At 43.8% G+C, this 20,000-nt stretch overlaps 1 protein-coding gene across 1 annotated transcript in view; it reads right to left on the reverse strand.

The window, feature by feature from the left end:
• Positions 1–20,000, reverse strand: part of LOC139752777 (protein turtle homolog B-like) — a 637,105-nt gene that overhangs the window by 108,258 nt on the left and 508,847 nt on the right. Inside the window, 1 exon segment of the mRNA XM_071668690.1 lies at positions 1,417–1,571. Coding sequence (XP_071524791.1) covers positions 1,417–1,571 — 155 coding nt within the window.

The following is a 20,000-nucleotide window of genomic DNA, read 5'->3' on the forward strand; positions in this document are numbered from 1 at the left end:
CCCTTGAGTACGACAACTTAACCCCTTGAGTACGACGACTTAACCCCTTGAGTACGACAACTTAACCCCTTGAGTACGACGACTTAACCCCTTGAGTACGACAACTTAACCCCTTGAGTACGACAACTTAACCCCTTGAGTATGACGACTTAACCCCTTGAGTACGACGACTTGACCCCTTGAGTACGACGACTTGACCCCTTGAGTACGACGACTTGACCCCTTGAGTACGAGACTTGACCCCTAGAGTACGACAACTTAACCCCTTGAGTACGACAACTTAACCCCTTGAGTACGACAACTTAACCCCTTGAGTACGACAACTTAACCCCCTTTGACTACGAAGAATTAACCCATTACCCACGACGACTTCACCCCTGGAGTACGAAGGATTACACCCTCGAGTACGACGAACCTAAAACTCTTGAATACGACACTGTCCCTTTGAGTACGACGACTTAAACCATCGATATTGACACTTGTCCTTATGAGTACGACGACTAAACCCTTCGAGTACGATGACTTTAGGGGTTAAGTCGTGGTACTCAAGGCATCAAGACGCCGGTAGTATGGGGTTAGGTCGTGGTGCTCAGGGGAGGATAAGTCGTTCAAGTCGTGGTACTCAAGGGGTTAAGTCGTCTCTCTTTAGGGGTTAAATCGTCACGCTCATGGGGTTATGTCGTCTCCCTTTCGAGAAGATATCGTCACGCTCATGGAGTTCAAATATGTAACTTTCAAGATCTGAGTATCGGTAAGTTGGACAGCCTTTTACCTGTAGTCTTAGTGATTAAGAGTTGCTTTACAGCATCAGAAATATGTCAGTAAGAGATCTGAACAAAAGGGAGGTACAGTCAACAGAAAACACAGCAGGCATAGCTAATGCAGTTCCTAAGCAGTGGTTTACCTTAGTCCTCTTCTGTTTCATATTTTGGCATCTCTTTAGTGCTCCACATTGTCTTTTACGATAGCCAAAGCGGCATGAGTATGAGACGAAATCAATTATTATTCTGAGGTCCTTAGATGCTTCTTAAAGGTGGGCAGGTTACAGGAAGAGGGAAAGACGAACACGAAGGAGGTATCATAACGGTCACTCCTCGTGTGGCTGGTCTATACATGAAAACTACGGAAAGAAGCAGTCAGATGCTTGCCGAGGGTCCAGATCTTAGGACCAGTACATACGTAGACAAAACAATAGCCGAAATAATATCTACAGCATAGAGAAATGGAAGCAACACCACTCCTAACGAAAAGAGGGGCTGATGATGAAGGGTGCTAGCAGGACATGTTATAAGGCAGGAGGAATCAGACTCCACTCCGGCAAGGAGTGAGGTGGAGGAGGAGAGAGGAGGAGCCATGCCTGGTGTGGCGGCAGTACTTCATGCGGAGTGGGGCGAATCTCTCTCTATATATACTCACCGTCATGACGGCGTCTCTCAGGGGCGTGGTGCCGCCCTTCCACCAGGTGATGACAGCGGCCGGCCGGGAGCCCCAAGCGTGGCACACCAGCTCGTACTCAGTGCCGGCACTCAGGCTGCCGGTGCCACTCACGATACTCACGTTCACAGGACGAACTGGAAGGAGAGGAGGAGACACCAGTTAGAATGAGTGAGTTGGGGGAAAAAAAATTGAAGGTTCATTCCCCCACTTCCTCACAGCAATCTTGCGATTACTTTTTTCCTTCATAAGTCCGTAGAAAGTAGATTCTTTCTACCTTTGTGAGTCATTCCCACCCTCTTTTCTTTCTTTTTTTTTTTCTATACGGAAGAGCTTACTTACCTCAGTAAGCCTACCAGGCCTACTTGCAGTTTTTCTTGTAGTTTTCCAGGTCAACTTCCGGGAACTTGAGAGAGAGAGAGAGAGAGAGAGAGAGAGAGAGAGAGAGAGAGAGAGAGAGAGAGAGAGAGAGAGAGAGAGTGTACGGTCAGATATCTAAGTCCTGCACGACCAGCACGTACACGCACACACACACACACACACACACACACACACGTTCGTCGCCCATTGTGATCTCTTTTTTTTCCCCCGTGAAAGCAGCAGTCGCAAGTGTTCCCCTGAAAATATAAGTAGCAATAAGTAATACAACTAAAAGTATATAAGTATATACCACCTGATACGAGGGATGGTTATAATGCAACCAACGGTAGAAAACGTAAAAGGGACAAAGGTGGGGCGTGTGCGTGTGTGTGTGTGTGTGTGTGTGTGTGTGTGTGTGTGTGTGTGTGTGTGTATGAGTGTGAATTTGGGGGGCGGGGGGAGGGGGAATAATACACTTGAGATGATTTTGACGATGTGTTTACTTTCCCTTGAGACCTGAGCTGTGAGCAGGGTCTCATAAGGGCGTAATTACCGGTGTTGTGGTGAAATTAAACCTGTGTGTGTGTGTGTGTGTGTGTGTGTGTGTGTGTGTGTGTGTGTGTGTGTGTATTGTTGAGGGGTAATCGACTGTGTTTAATGAGGCATTTGATAATCAGCGGGTCATCCGATGTAATGATGTTTCCCCGAGTGATCTAGAGCTAATGATCATATAACAAGGCTTAATCGAACCTTCTGCCATCAGACAGCTGGAGGGAGATGTAAGGACTTATGCACACATTCTGCAGACAGTCATTCGAAAATGCGATCGTGAAAAGAGTGAATTTATCGTCAAACCTTCATCGCTTCTTTACCTAACCATGAGATTATAGTCCTCAGTTCTGGCGGAGGGAGGAATGCAGCGTCTTCCTCCTGCTTTCTCCTGACGAGTTGGCGAACACCCGAGTGATCGACAGTCCTGGCACACCTCGACTCGAGCCTAAGGATCTTATGAGGCTCCCTGTATCTTGGTACGACCCTCGGTATCTCGTGGTGACCGTACACTCAAGAACGCCTCCACATCTGTTCCTCTCTCTAACTTTATCTTCTCTAGAACTTTCTGTTCATCACAGTACCCCACACCTCCCTCCCTCCCACACACACCCCTCCAAATCTGTTACTCTCCAAGCTTTTGATTCATCCCATCACCAAGCTTCCTCTCGATCACTCTACTCCCCTTGAAGCCCTCCGACAAATCCCTTCTAAGGTCTTCAATTCTTTACAAAAAAAAAAAATGTGTCTCCGGTCGAGAGAGAGAGAGAGAGAGAGAGAGAGAGAGAGAGAGAGAGAGAGAGAGAGAGAGAGAGAGAGATTCACAGTTTTACCCCCGAGTGGCCCGTGTGGCTCTCTCCTAATCCCTTCCTTTATCTATTCATTCGTTTGAGGATGGCGAATGTGAGGTGTGTGTTTCGGGGGAGGAACGGGGGTTCGGTTAGGGAGTTTCCTGCTTCGAAAAGGCATCTCAATCAGGATGCTTTTTACCTCCCCATCGATCGTCAGATGTTTTCAGCCAATGGTGTCTAGTACTTCTTGTTGATGTCTATAACTATAAAATGGGATAGAAAATTCGATAACTCGTCTGGAAATTGGATTTTTCCCCGTCCAACCTCAGCCACTTAAGAACAGATACTGGAAATAAAATCATTCTTGTAACTGGCCTATTTACTGCTTTTTTTTCTCTTTTCTTAATTTTCTACAACAGTGCCAGGAGACAAGAACTTCCTCGTAAATGAGCTCTCTAATTAGAGGCTGAACATCTGTTTTTTACAGAAAGAAAAACGATAAACTGAGGACAGTTTACGAGGCCAATGTTTTTCCGCCACAATCCTCAACAGTTAAGTTTAATTTCCGTTTAATTTATATATGTATATATATATATATATATATATATATATATATATATATATATATATATATATATATATATATATACTTATCCCTGGGGATAGGGGAGAAAGAATACTTCCCACGTATTCCCTGCGTGTTGTAGAAGGCGACTTAAAGGGAAGGGAGGAGCGGGGGGTGGGAAATCCTCCCCTCTCGTTTTTTTTTTTTTTTTTCAAAAAGAAGGAACAGAGAAGGGGGCCAGGTGAGGATATTCTATCAAAGGTCCAGTCCTTTCTTCTTAATGCTACCTCCCTAATGCGGGAAACAGCGAATAATATGAAAAAAGAAAGAAAACCAAAAAAACAATATATATATATATATATATATATATATATATATATATATACACACACACGAATCTATTACGCTCTTCAGATAATGTGAAAACTCTGCATCTCATTTACAAAGTACGTAAATCATTCACTAAACATCCTTATTCATTTACACGGGGACTCTACGCAAAACATAATACAACAGACATTATGCCCAGCAAAAGCTTTTAGGTGACTTGAATACTTCAGACAGCGTTCAGTTGTGATTTTCTTTTGGCTATTTCCCTGGTAAACTACGTTATCTTCGCAGTAGTTTACATTATATTCCTTGAGTGTCTGAGATGATATACACAACCTCGACCCACAACCTGGCCTTCGAGAACATCAGGGCAAAGTCAAAGGCTGATACTAGCATACAAATGATACATCATCAATAACACTTACGGTGTCACTTAAGATAGGACTGATAACACTTAAGGTGTCACTTAAGGTAGGACTGATAACACTTAAGGTGTCACTTAAGGTAGGACTGATAACACTTAAGGTGTCACTTAAGGTACGACTGATAACACTTAAGGTGTCACTTAAGATAGGACTGATAACACTTAAGGTCTCACTTAAGGTAGGACTGATAACACTTAAGGTGTCACTTAAGGTAGGACTGATAACACTTAAGGTCTCACTTACGGTAGGACTGATAACACTTAAGGTCTCACTTAAGGTAGGACTGATAACACTTAAGGTGTCACTTAAGGTAGGACTGATAACACTTAAGGTGTCACTTAAGGTACGACTGATAACACTTAAGGTGTCACTTAAGGTACGACTGATAACACTTAAGGTGTCACTTAAGGCAGGACTGATAACACTTAAGGTCTCACTTAAGGTAGGACTGATAACACTTAAGGTGTCACTTAAGGTACGACTGATAACACTTAAGGTGTCACTTAAGGTACGACTGATAACACTTAAGGTGTCACTTAAGGCAGGACTGATAACACTTAAGGTCTCACTTAAGGTAGGACTGATAACACTTAAGGTGTCACTTAAGATAGGACTGATAACACTTAAGGTGTCACTTAAGATAGGACTGATAACACTTAAGGTGTCACTTAAGATAAGACTGATAACACTTAAGGTGTCACTTAAGGTAGGACTGATAACACTTAAGGTGTCACTTAAGGTACGACTGATAACACTTAAGGTCTCACTTACGGTAGGACTGATAACACTTAAGGTCTCACTTAAGGTAGGACTAATAACACTTAAGGTGTCACTTAAGGTACGACTGATAACACTTAAGGTGTCACTTAAGGTACGACTGATAACACTTAAGGTGTCACTTAAGGCAGGACTGATAACACTTAAGGTGTCACTTAAGGTACGACTGATAACACTTAAGGTGTCACTTAAGGTACGACTGATAACACTTAAGGTCTCACTTACGGTAGGACTGATAACACTTAAGGTCTCACTTAAGGTAGGACTAATAACACTTAAGGTGTCACTTAAGGTACGACTGATAACACTTAAGGTCTCACTTACGGTAGGACTGATAACACTTAAGGTATGACTTATAAGACTTAAGGTGTCACTTTAAGTAGGACTGACAACATTTTAGGTGACCTAAATGAGGCCCACTCTTGTGGTCTAGTGTGTGTGTATGTGTGTGTGTGTGTGTGTGTGTGTGTGTGCGGGGGAAGGGGAGGGACGGTAAAGTACAAATACATGAGATTATCATTATTATTTTTTTTAACATTAACTGATTTACGAATTAGTCGACCTTTCTTTCCTGCTGAGGCAAAGTTGCTGTCTATCTGCTATGCTGGAGGTAAAGCACAAGCTGTAAACTTCGCTGTCACACTGGTGGCAGTGCGAGTCGCTAGTGCTCGGGGAAAGAAAACGGAGTAACCAATGCTCAGGGAAAGAAAAGTCTTCATTTCGAATATCCAACAAGAGACATGGAAAATAGAAAAAAAATCTTGATAATTGAAACTTTTTTTTTTTCACTGGGCAAGTCAATTAATGCACGTATGTCGTGAATATATATATATATATATATATATATATATATATATATATATATATATATATATATATATATATATATATATATATAGAGAGAGAGAGAGAGAGAGAGAGAGAGAGAGAGAGAGAGAGAGAGAGAGAGAGAGAGATGAAAGATGGAAGGGTATTGAAATACGGTATAGAATCGAGGCCAACACCGCTGCCAGACTCGAGGATAACATATCTAGCTTCGAGAACAACAGTGCCACACACACAAGGGCATAACCAACCACACACTCCACAAGACCTGACACAAGCCAGTCCCGGTGTTGGAAACAGAAATTTGCTCGGGATAAACAAGTGAGAGTTTGTACGAGGGGGAAAGTGAGAGAGCAACAGAGTGAGTGGGGGGAGAGGGGAGGATAAAGTGAATGAGAGGGAGCAAGAATGACTGAGAGGGAATGCAATACTGGTGAGAGTTTGATAGAGTAAGAAAGACTTAAAAGAATGAGTGTGAGGGAGAGGACAAATGAGTAAGAGGGATTCATTGTGAGTGAAAGAAAGTAAGGACGAGTGAAAAAGAATAAGAGTGAGTAAGAGTGAGCGACAGGGAGTGATAAGGAATAAGAGACAATACGCGAGTGGGAAGAAGTAAGAGTGGGTGGGGAGGAGGGAGAGAGTGTGAGTGAGAGGGAGTAAATAGAGCCTTTGACTGGAACGTGAGCGAAGGCGGTTGCTAAATGGTATTACCCTGCCGTCAATGCCAGTGTTCCATGAATATATCCAGTGCAGATATTCATGTGTGTGTGTGTGCGTGTGTGTGTGTGTGTGTGTGTGTGTGTGTGTGTGTGTGTAATTGCTTATTTGTAATTGCCCATTTGCACGGCACCTGGGAGGGAGCTCCACACTCGTTAAGGCTCCATCTCTTGAACTTTCTCCACAACCACACAACTTTTTAAACGGTCTATGTAATTACTCATTGTAATTACCAATTTCTATCGTAAGAGGGAGGGAGTTCGTCACGTGTGGGTCCCCATTCCTAGAACTTTTCCTGTGGACAAAAAAAAAAAAAACTTTTTAAACTTCTCTATGCCGTCCATATTCACTCACTCATAACTGAGTTTATTTCTTTCCTTCGTTATTACTTTTAGAAGTCCTTCCTTACATCCCGTGCAACAAGTCTCTTCTTCACTATCATACTACGACTTCTAGTTCTTTTATTTCAGCAACTTTCAAGACCTGTTCACTATCTACGTCATAAAGTAGTTTAAAAGGGGAAGGTGATGATCAGGTCACTCATGAGTCTTCTTTCTTCCATGGTAGGCAAAACTTTGGGCCTCTTATCCTTTTCCTGTAACTCAGCGTTCCTAATCTCAGATCATCTTTGTTGGCCTACCCACTTCCGAAAAGGCTCTCCAGATATTCTTCCCCTGTTCACTTTCATGACGACAATCTTCTATCCATCTAAGGAGTCTACCTCTTATCACTGCCTAAAGATTCAGCTTCCAAACCGCTTCTTTTATGTGGGATAGCGTCAAATGCTTTCTGGCATACCCAATACAGACATTCCATCCAGCTTTTCTCCTTTGTCTGAAACCGAGCTCACTCTCTCGTAGAAATCTAAGAGGTTGGTTAACACGAACTCTTTTCACTGAAACAATGCTATCTCTCACTTAGGCTTAGGTAGGTTCTCCTCTGCAACACGTCGTCCATTTGGTCTTCAGTCATCTATTCCAGTACTTAACATAGACCAAACTTGTCAGACAGACAAGCGTATACTCCCGTTCTCATTCTTTTTTTTTTAGATCAAGTATAATGTTAGTCTTCTTCATCATCCAGTCCCTTGGCACTTCACCTTCATCTAGCGACATCTTGAACATCCCCTGCACTTACGTGGGACCAGCTGGCACTTAAGTATTCTGTTAAGTTCCCTCTAAGATATTTCAGTGCCTTCCAAGACCTCCTCCTCCTCCTCCTGTTTCACTGGTTATGATAGGACAATAGCATCTTCCTCTTTACACCTTGCTATTCATTTCTTTTTACGTCGTTCTGTCTTCGACAAATGTGCCATGTGAATCCTTTCGTCTTATAAGCTGTCCTTTAGCTAACACTTTACTGCTGGTGAAGCTTCGAAAACGTTTAGGACTGTCTCCTGCCTCACCCACAATACTAGTTTGAACGTCTCTTTCCTCCGTCTTTCTCATCCCGCTCCGGTTCCTTTCTCGCTCGCTTACACCATATGAATGTTAGTCGGCTGGCGTGACGCTTGTCCGTCTCCCAAGGCAAGGCTCGAACCTCTTCGCTTTTTGAAGAGAGGATGTATTAATGACGTGTGTGATTACTGCTTGTGATTACGGTGTGTGATTACAGCTTGTGATTACGGTGTGTGATTACTGCTTGCGCGTTACGAGGGGAGGGAGAGGGGGAGGGGGGAAGGATATATACATTCGTGTTGCCTAGTCTCCTAATGGAGCACAATATGTCCCGTGTCTTTAATCTTGTACGTGTGTACAAAAACATAAAACCTCGGGTTAGATGAAGTGTGTGTGTGTGTGTGTGTGTGTGCGTGTGTGTGTGTGTGTGGGGTGTGTGTGTTAGCGTGTGGGTGGGTGGGTGGGTGGGTGGGTGTGCGTGCGCAGCTCAAATGCGCTGCTCAACTCTTTCCTGGATACATTCACAATTTCGGGTGAACTCAAAGACTCTGGTAACCACACTGAAATGTAATGTTGTTACCCATGAAATATGGAAAGACTGTAACCAAAGCCGGCATCCGGCAGTAATTGCCCGATAGATTCTCGCTCTATCCAGATTGAGTAATCAATTTCCCCTGTGATAATTACCCTCAAAGTAAACGTATTTACATCTCCTCGACAAAGGGCGTTGCGCACAAGTGGAGAGATGGTATAAGCACAATGCCTTGTGCGATTTATCACTTTATCAGAATTCTGATTAATCAATTTCATCATCATCTCGGATTACAGTGAGAGAGAGAGAGAGAGAGAGAGAGAGAGAGAGAGAGAGAGAGAGAGAGAGAGAGAGAGAGAGAGAGAGAGAGAGAGAGAGAGAGGTGCGAGACTTTGCAATATTCAACACGAATTTTTTTTCTTTTCTTTCCATCGATTAGCGAACGTTTTCTTTATGCCAGTAAAGGCCATATCAGTTGCCAAATGTGTAACAAGAACATCCGCCAGCTCAATTAAGCTGTTGTTACGACCTTCGCCAGCCACTCATGCATGTTTAACGAGTGCCCTGATTAATGAGTTGCCTTATAATCAGGCAGATTAATCCTGGCAATTGGAGAGGTTCCCTCCCCCCGCACGCCTGCGTGATACGCCCTTGTGAGGGGGATTTGGGGAGGAAGACGAAGATTTTTCAGTGAAGGGACATTCGAGATGTATCACTGTTTCAGATGTTCTTTTGTCGTCCATTAAAAAAAATATTTTCTAACCAGTTTCATCAACGAACTAAGCTATACACACACACACACACACACACACATATATATATATATATATATATATATATATATATATATATATATATATATATATATATATATATATATATATCTTTTTCTTTCTTTCATACTATTCGCCATTTCCCGCCTCAGCGAGGTAGCGTTAAGAACAGAGGACTGGGCCTCTGAGGAAACATCCTCACCCAGCCCCCTTCTCTGTTCCTTCCTTTGGAAAAAAAAAAAAAAGAAATATATGCCCAAAAATGGCCGTCTTGGATGCAAGTTAAAATGGAGATCATGAGAATGTAGCGGAAGGAAGAGAATTTCTTACATTCCCTATTCAAGGAAAACAGGAAAGTATCGTTAACGGTCGGCCCTGGTGTGTCTAGTCTCCACACATAAACTATGGGAAGCAGCAGCCAGTCGCATGCCTCGGGTTCCGACCTCAGTGGCTGGGGCACGAGTAGGAAAGCTCATGGGGAACAGTGGCTGATGTATACTGCTTGCAGAACCCGAGGTTGCAGCACTATCTAGGAGAGAGAGAGAGAGAGAGAGAGAGAGAGAGAGAGAGAGAGAGAGAGAGAGAGAGAGAGAGAGAGAGAGAGAGAGAGCTAGCTAATAACATGGAAGGCATCCGATTCATTTTGGCGAAGAGACAATAGTGGAGGAACAGCCACCCCGAGATGAGCCTGCAATGATTGATCATCTGCAGCGGTTGTGAAGGATTCCATTTTAGATGTGGAATAACATCTCGCAAGGAGAATAAATACGATGCCCACGCAACATCCACCCCGGAGCTTTTAGAAAGCCAAACTAACAGTTTACAATGTCTGGAGTATGCAAGAAGAGCGGGATCGTAGGAGTACGAGTGAGCAGGTTGTGAGACTCGATCGTGTATGGAGGGGTAGGAAAGAAAGAGGGTAGGCCACAGGAGCCAACTTTGGGGGACACCACCGCTATGGGGATTTGTGTAGGAGAAGCCGTTCCATCAACCACTGCCTCAGTAAACCGACCAGAAGGGATACTAAGCCTACGTAACAGCGAACCAAACTACCAGAAATATCAAAGAGTCGAAACGCATGCCACTACACAGGCGAAAAGTCACCATCAACGATCCTATATCACCGTCAGTGGATGGATGGGAAGAAGTGCTTACATCATCGTCGAGGTCCTCCCTACACTAAAGGAGGCAGCCTTACTCTGCTCACGCGTGCAACGCAGCTTTTCTAAAGCTGAGAGAACTCCAAAAAAGGAATCCTGGGGGTTAGCTCGGATGAATAGAAAAAAAAACCCTACACAAATGTACTAATTCTATATGAAAATCAGAAGGGGAAACTCCAATAAACAGTTCTTAAAAAAAGAAACCAATCTAAATGATCGAATAAAAAAAAGGCAAAAAAAACCTCGTCGACAACCCATTCTGAATACCCTCTTCAGGTACGTTAATTTTCGTGTTCTTGATGACATCTTTAGAAATCATTTCGGTCCTCCAGTCTTACGAGACTTCCATCTCAGCTGTTCCAGCGCTTATCAGGGGGAGTTGGCCCCATTGACCAGACTTAAGTGTGTCGCTGGTATCGGGCGGTAAGATCTTTATCATGCGTCGTGTCAACTAAGCCCTGGTCTGGCTGCAATGTTTTCCTCAAGTCACAAGCATTTAATTTTCTTCTCTCTGTTCGTTTGAAATTCTCGAGGCGTGGGAAGAGATTCGTAATAGAACGTACAATATATATATATATATATATATATATATATATATATATATATATATATATATATATATATATATAAATATATGGTTATATTCTACATTGGAGGCTCCAGTCATGAACAAAAGTCCATAAGAAGAAGGTCAGGTCTTAATTGAAATATAAAGAGGTTAAAAAAAGGAAAAAAGAAGAGACAAGGAAAAGTATTAATGAATTATGGAGTAGTGAAAAACCTGTCCTTTAAAAAGTGCCACATTATAGTTATTGGAAAAGACATGAGGTTAAGGAGTTCCAAAGCGCCGAGGTGCGGGAAAAGAAACAGTTATCAAAACGGCCTAACCTTGAGTTGCCTCCGGCCATACCATAATTCATGTGACGCAGCAGTTTCTCAAGTATTGCGTGGTCTAGCTCATGGTGCCCTTGGAGTCCCTTTTTCCTTATGAGGCTCCTGCAGCGCTCACGGAGCAGGTGAAATCCACTGGTCGGAATCACAAATACCTGTACGTTATGGATGGAGTACAACTGTGGTATGTTCTAAAATGAATATGACTCAGTGGAAGTTGAATCCAGTGACCCCTTGTGTTTAATTTTCTGTCGAGTTCTTCTACACGAAAAAAGAAAAGAAAGTGTACAGGGAGTAAAGTTGGAGATCGATACGAAAGCTTTTATAATTCAGCTTCAGTCTCCCTCTCCCCTCTCACTCTGTCGACGAACAATGAAAAAAACATGTCAGACCTGTGAATGACTGCTGAATTAGTCTGTCATGTTACCAACTCGTCACACCTTCCATTCATACGCACTTCCACACAGTTGTACCTTTATACGTAATCTTCACATCTCTCTCTCTCTCTCTCTCTCTCCTCTTAGATCATAGTATGATATGGACTTTGCCAATGTCTGTTGAGTTTCTCCCCTACGTTTCTTTACGAAAGGAAATCAAAGTTTTAGAAAAGAAAAGAAGACGAGCTTGTGCACTGACAAATACTAAAACACCATTCATGGATAAGGAAACATTTTGCAAGCTGTTCATATATCCTACATTAGGCCCAGACTAGAACATACTCCCCGAGTTTAGTTACGGCGCCTAAAGCAGCACAAAGAGTTAATAGAGAAGGTCCAGAGGAATGTTATGAAGATGGTACCAGGATCAAGACAGCTGGTTTACGGGGAAAGGCTAGAGGGCCTTACGTTTGGCACGCCTTGGGAGACACAAGGATGAAGGGTGACCAGGTTACACAGCCTTTAAAACCTTAAATCAGAACTGATGACAGACAGTGAACAGTAATTCCGAAGATGGAGAAGTAAAACAACCATTGGACATAAAATGAAATTAAGCAAATAAAAAAAATGAAATTAAGCAACAAGCTTGTTGGAAAGGATATAAAAAAAAAGTACTTATAGTTTATAAGAATGGAATAAACTAGAGAAGGATGGGATTTCAAATACAGACAGCACAGATACGTTTAAAAAAGTTGTATGGTAAAGAATAATTAAGAGATAAGGCTTCTATAGTATAAAACTTCCTCCCTCGTACAGTACAAAGAGGTAATCACAAATAGGTAATTATAGCAAATAGGTAATTATAGACACACGGGTTTACGTGACGTAGTGGTTAAGTGTTGCTGATTCATGCACGAACCCGCCCTGGTACGAATCCTTGGCGCGGTGGTCGGCCAACAGCCAATCCCAGCAGTTTAACCTCCCCTCCGGCCTGGTCGATAAATGGTTACCTGGTTTAGGCAGGTGTGTGTGTGTGTGTGTGTGTGTGTGTGTGTGTGTGTGTGTGTGTGTGTGTGTGTGTACATAAAGAGAATTCAAACGAGTGTAAAATTCTCAACCCGTTAACGCAAAAATAGCGATCTCACACACACTTACCCATATAACGTCTTTCTATCTTTGCTGTGATGACACTGGCGACACCAGGAGTAGAAGTAGTAGATGATGTTGTTGTTGTAGGAGTAGTAGTAGTAGTAGTAGTAGTAGTAGTAGTAGTAGTAGTAGTAGTGGTAGCAGAAGTAAGAGCAGTAGTATTAGTAGTAGTAGTAATAGTAGTAGTAGAAGTAAGAGCAGCAGCAGCAGCAGTAGTAGTAGGAGTGTAAGTAGTAGAAGTAGTAGAAGCAGTAGTAGTAGAAGCAGCAGCAGTAGTAGTAGCAGCAGTAGTAGTAGTAAAGTAATAACGGGAACGGTAAGGCTAACAGTAACATTTATCACTGTCGTAATGATGACGGACGTTGTCATGAAATGACAACTAGAGGCAACAGTAACAGCCCTGGTAATTGCAGTGACTGCCATGAGCCCAGCAACGTAGTACTGATAATGGCAGCTCACGAGCAACAGCCATTCTACCACTTATATATTTCTGTCTTTTACGCCTTCCATAAAGACCGTGTCTTCACCCTTCCCTCCATCATTATGGCCACTGTAGTTTATCTGTATATCCAAAACGTCCTCGCCTCTGATGACCCAGGGCCTTGAGACCTTCTGCCGTCGAATAGCGTCTGACTTAAGGCGGAGTGTAAGCTCGTTGAGACCTCGAGACAACAAGTCTTCCAGTGCCAACATACCGTCGCAATAAGCATTCAAAATTACGTATAGTTGGCTCTCCAGAGCGAGCCCCCAACATCCACATAAATGTGTGATCATTATTCATCTCGTAATGTCTAACGAGAACGAACACCTTCAATGTGGCTTGTTTGTTGCACCATGAATCACATCTTAGGCAGGCGAGTAAATGCATGATACGATCTGCATGTCCTTTCCCCTGGTAGGAATACACAGCTGTTATAAAGAGGGAGTTAGGAGGGGTCCTTAGTCTTGAGCGTTTCCATTGTGAGCCCTGAGTGGCCTCTTACAAGTTGCCTCTTAATAGCCCTCGAATGACTCTTTAAGTGCCTACTGCGTCACGGGTCTTGAGAGGGGGTCTTGGGTAGGTCTGGAGTGTGTCGTGGAGAAGGAGGAGGAGGAGGGCTAGGTCACCATGGGAACACAATTGACGCTTGTTCGGGAGTTGGACTTGGTTGGGGCTATTTTGTTTGGGTTGTAAGTGGTATTGTGAGGTCTTGAGTGGGGGCTTTTAGGATCTTGAGGTGGTATTGTGAGGTCCTGAGTGGGGGCTTTTAGGATCTTGAGGGGGTATTGTGAGGTCTTGAGTGGGGCTTTTAGGATCTTGAGGTGGTATTGTGAGGTCTTGAGTGGGGCTTCTAGAATCTTGAGGTGGTATTGTGAGGTCCTGAGTGGGGGCTTTTAGGATCTTGAGGGGGTATTGTGAGGTCTTGAGTGGGGCTTTTAGGATCTTGAAGTGGTATTGTGAGGTCTTGAGTGGGGCTCTTAGGATCTTGAGGTAGTATCATGAGGTCTTGAGTGGGGCTTGTGGTGTTATTAGGGTCCGACCGTGGTACAGTGGGGTCCTGGGTGGGTCTTTTAGGGTCTTAAGGTGGTCTCATGGGGCCAAGGGTCGGGCCTATTACGAGATTTTGACATTGTCTCAACAGACCTGGAATCATGTCTTACGTGAATTCGAAAAAGTCTTAAAATCAAATGTTTCGTGATTGTCAGACGATCCCTGAATTAATCAAGACAGCACCTTGAGTGGTGGTACTAGACCTAACCCTGAATCCGCATGAGGAAAGACCCTGAGGAGAGACCTCAATCATTCCCTCAGAGGCCCTAGATTTCCACATGAGGAAAGACCTTAAGGAGAGACTTCAATCATTCCCTCAGTGGCCCTAGATTTAAGTGTAACCAATTGAATTAAAAAAAGGGCAAATACCACGAATAAACACGTATTTTTCTAGATTACGATTTCTCTTGCCAATTAGGGCACAGAGATGAAAGAATAAAGAGTAAGAAGCAAGATAATATGAAGGAAAGCAGAAGAGTTAATAGGAGGTGAAGGAGAGGATGCAAGGGAATAGTTGACGGAAGAAGAAGTGAAATATGAAGGAATACACGTGGGAAATGGTGGGGAACAGGACTCAGGAAACTGGTGAGGGACAGTAGAAGGGTAATTTATAGACGAGGGGAAGAACACGAGGAGAGGAAAGATGGAAAAGATGGAACAGAGGGGAAAGATGTAGGAGTGGTACAGAGGCTTGTTGAGGGGATGAGAGGCGGGGAAAGACGGACAGATTGATGGATAAATACATACGAGAGAGAGAGAGAGAGAGAGAGAGAGAGAGAGAGAGAGAGAGAGAGAGAGAGAGAGAGAGAGAGAGAGAGAGAGAGAGAGAGAGAGAGAGAGAGAGAGCACACTAGCAAGGTGTACGAGAGGAGGAAACGAGTAAAGCAAGATAAGGTGAGGAGGAACACAGAAACCATGAAAGGAATATTGCAGACATGGCTGGGTATAGTGCAGACCATTTCCATGAATTCATCAGTGGTAAACTGTCACTTAAAAGGCATCTAATCAGGCTAAAGGATTCACAAGCGAGAACAACAGAGGATGATGCAAGACGTGCGAGAAACTGGATGACCAATCAAAAGTGTTTTCACAGTGGAAGACGCTACAGCTCCCAACACCAGTGAGATGGAATGGGGATGTGGTATGGTAAACCAATTAAATGTCTTGAAAAGACCTAAATAAGAGCAATAAAGATCCTTGACCCATGCATGGGTCACGGTCCTGATGAAATTTCTTCACAAGTAGCGATGATGTGAGCTGATATACTTAACAAACCACCTGAAATGTTGCTCAAGGTTTCGCTGGAAAATGTTAAAGTGCCGGGGGACTGGTAGAGGTCAAACAGCATATCATATCCTATCTAGATAAGAGACTGGGAAAAGGCGTGGGACTAAAGAAATAGGTGTTGGTCTGTGAGGTACTGGAGAAGATAATCAGAAAGCCAATGGATGAATTTCTACACAGGAGAAACTCACTAAATGAGAGATACCACGGTCTCTAGGTAGGAGAAGTCATCTGTAACGAACCCCTTTTGATTTATAGATTAGTAAGCTCTGTTGTAGACAACAGAGAATCCTGAGTGGACTATCTGGATTTGGACTTCCAGAAAGCATTTGACACTAAACCACAAACGAGATTTGGCACAAACGATGAGATTTTGCCACGTTGCAGGACTAACGCGTAGCGCTTGCCGCAGGAAAACATATAGTAACGAAGAAAGACTAGTCTGAGTGACTAGATGTCAGGTACTCTGTTACTTTTGACAATTTACAGCTATTTATTTAATGAAGAAAATGCCATTAGGGGTTCGAAATAGCGTCTTTGGAATGAAGTATTTTTGCCATAATAAAAAGACAGGAAAAAAAACGTACAAAAAACAAAAAATCCCGTGAACCTATTGACATAATTCGACAGTTAATAGAAAACTGACAGACCTGAAATGCGTTTGACATTCATTAGAGAATTTGCAACAAACTGTTGGTGAAGTACAGGAAAAACAAACTAAACTGCAAACAGCATTTGGAAAAAAGTAAATAAACAAGGTTCTGTATGTTTCAAATGGGAGAGGCAGTCTGAATATATGTATATATATCTCTTTTTTTTATCTATTTCGACGGAAATAAAATATGGATTTTAAAATCACTTATTTGAATTTATTAACCCCGTGAAATTACGAATTAATTCCACAAATGAATAAAAAGTTTGTTTTTCTATTGGGCAGAGCCTGATGGATGTGTTTGTGTCAGACCCCCCCCCCCCCCCCCTCCTACAGGTACTCTGTACCGCTGGTATGACGGTACACACTCCCCACAGGTACAACGGTGTTTCAAGCCCTCTACAGGTACCGTTGTACCGCTGGTATAACGATATCTGCACTATAAGGTATACCTTGTATCGCTGGTACAATGACATCTACCCTCTACAGGTACCACTGTATCGCTGGTACAACGGTATCTACCCTCTACAGGTACCGCTGTACCGCTGCTGGTACAACGATATCTACCCTCTACAGGTACCACTGTATCGCTGGTACAACGATATCTACCCTCTACAGGTGTCGTTGTATCGCTCGTACAACGGTATCTACCCTCTACAGGTACCACTGTATCGCTGGTACAACGGTATCTACCCTCTACAGGTATCGTTGTACCGCTGCTGGCACAACGATATCTACCCTCTACAGGTACCACTGTATCGCTGGTACAACGGTATCTACCCTCTACAGGTACCGTAGTACCAGAGGTACAAAGGCGTCCTCCCTCCCCACCCGCCAAATACCATGGACGTGGGTCGTAGCTCACTCATCCTAAGGAGTCCTGTGAGATGCCCTAGACATCGTGGTATAGATAACACATCACAAACCACTGGATGACGCCACACACACACACACACACACACACACACACCCCACACACTCCACGGGGCTTAATGACCGACATACTGGTACTATAACGTGAGTCCAAAGACTCTCATGACACAAGGGCATTTTCAAGGTATTCCAGGACCTTCCTGGAAAACACAGGGGGTGTCAACCTACTTCCTCTATTGGGGGGGGGGGGGGGGTCACTGTACTCTAACCAACTCCAGGGTTGTTGAGGCCTGGTATTTCAACCAACTCTAGAGTTGTTGAGGCCTGGTATTTCAACCAACTCTAGAGTTGTTGAGGCCTGGTATTTCAACCAACTCTAGGGTTGTTGAGCCCTGGTATTTCAACCAACTCTAGGGTTGTTGAGGCCTGGTATTTCAACCAACTCTAGGGTTGTTGGGGTTGTTGAGGCCTGGTATTTCAACCAACTCTAGGGTTGTTGAGGCCTGGTATTTCAACCAACTCTAGGGTTGTTGGGGTTGTTGAGGCCTGGTATTTCAACCAACTCTAGGGTTGTTGGGGTTGTTGAGGCCTGATATTTCAACCAACTCTAGAGTTGTTGGAGTTGGTGAGGCCTGGTATTCTAGTATTCCGTGTACGATTAGCGACAACAACTTGTCGTTAAAAGGATTATCCACTTTCTCATATTTTTTTTTCTCTCTCTTCCAGAACTTTTACGTCGGTTGTACTTATACGATATTCTGTAAGTTATTCATCAATGACACTTTTAGAGGCGCGCGAGACACACGCACTCTAACACCGGCAGTGTCAAGTCACTCCCCTGCCCACCGGCAGTGTCAAGTCACTCCCCTGCCCACCGGCAGTGGCAAGTCACTCCCCTGCCCACCGGCAGTGTCAAGTCACTTCCCTGCCCACCGGCAGTGGCAAGTCACTCCCCTGCCCACCGGCAGTGGCAAGTCACTTCCCTGCCCACCGGCAGTGGCAAGTCACTTCCCTGCTCGGAACACTGTGGTGATATCTTTTTCTTCTTTCCAGTGACTTAATCCGTATCGACCAGCTACCTCAGTGGGTAACACAGCTGTTTGTACGAGTGTGTGTGTGTGTGTGTGTGTGTGTGTGTGTGGTTACGTGGAACCCAGTCCTGCCCTCAGGAGAGATAGAGAGAGAGAGAGAGAGAGAGAGAGAGAGAGAGAGAGAGAGAGAGAGAGAGAGAGAGAGAGAGAGAGAGAGAGGATACAGATGAACAAATAACCTTTGACACAGTTTTCCAAGTAATGGGAACCGATATGCCTTTGTTCTCACGTACGATATCATGCGGCTTCTACCCTTTTTGGTGTTTATGTGTGTGTGTGTGTGTGTGTGTGTGTGTGTGTGTGTATTACACAGCAGGTATACACACACACACACACACACACACCAGCCAGGTCGATGGCAGACAGCATATGCGCCCCGTTGGTCAACACATAGGATGATCCTTATCAGCCACCAGTACGACAGTGAGTTATACGTTAGCATGACAGTATGTGAAACTACTGAACCATCTGTGTGATCCGTCATAGGACGCGTACGTGAAACGACTGAACCATCTGTAAGATCCGTCATAGGACGCGTACGTGAAACGACTGAACCATCTGTATGATCCGTCATAGGACTCATACGTGAAACTACTGAACCATCTGTGTGATCCGTCATAGGACGCATACGTGAAACGACTGAACCATCTGTGTGATCCGTCATAGGACTCATACGTGAAACGACTGAACCATCTGTGTGATCCGTCATAGGACTCATACGTGAAACGACTGAACCATCTGTGTGATCCGTCATAGAACTCATACGTGAAACGACTGAACCATCTGTGTGATCCGTCATAGGACTCATACGTGAAACGACTGAACCATCTGTGTGATCCGTCATAGGACTCATACGTGAAACTACTGAACCATCTGTATGATCCGTCATAGGACTCATACGTGAAACGACTGAACCATCTGTATGATCCGTCATAGGACTCATACGTGAAACGACTGAACCATCTGTATGATCCGTCATAGGACGCGTACGTGAAACTACTGAACCATCTGTATGATCCGTCATAGGACTCACACGTGAAACTACTGAACCATCTGTATGATCTGTCATAGAACTCATACGTGAAACTACTGAACCATCTGTATGATCCGTCATAGAACTCATACGTGAAACTACTGAACCATCTGCGTGATCCGTCATAGAACTCATACGTGAAACTACTGAACCATCTGTATGATCCGTCATAGGACTCATACGTGAAACTACTGAACCATCTGTATGATCCGTCATAGGACTCATACGTGAAACTACTGAACCATCTGTATGATCTGTCATAGGACTCATATCGTACGTGGTTAATGCAGACGGAGCACATAACTTCCAGAAGTGGCATGATAAGAGCATTCAAGAGATGGGGGGGGCCGCCTAATGGTAAAACTCCCTCCCCGCACAGTACCCAACAGGTAATCAAATACGTGCTTATCGGATCAAATCCTCTGGAGACCCCCGTATGATCGTACATGAAGCCAGCTTTCAATGAAATTCTTGAGTACGATTT

The sequence above is a fragment of the Panulirus ornatus genome, chromosome 13 (assembly GCF_036320965.1).
Source record: "Panulirus ornatus isolate Po-2019 chromosome 13, ASM3632096v1, whole genome shotgun sequence".
NCBI lineage: Eukaryota > Metazoa > Arthropoda > Malacostraca > Decapoda > Palinuridae > Panulirus > Panulirus ornatus.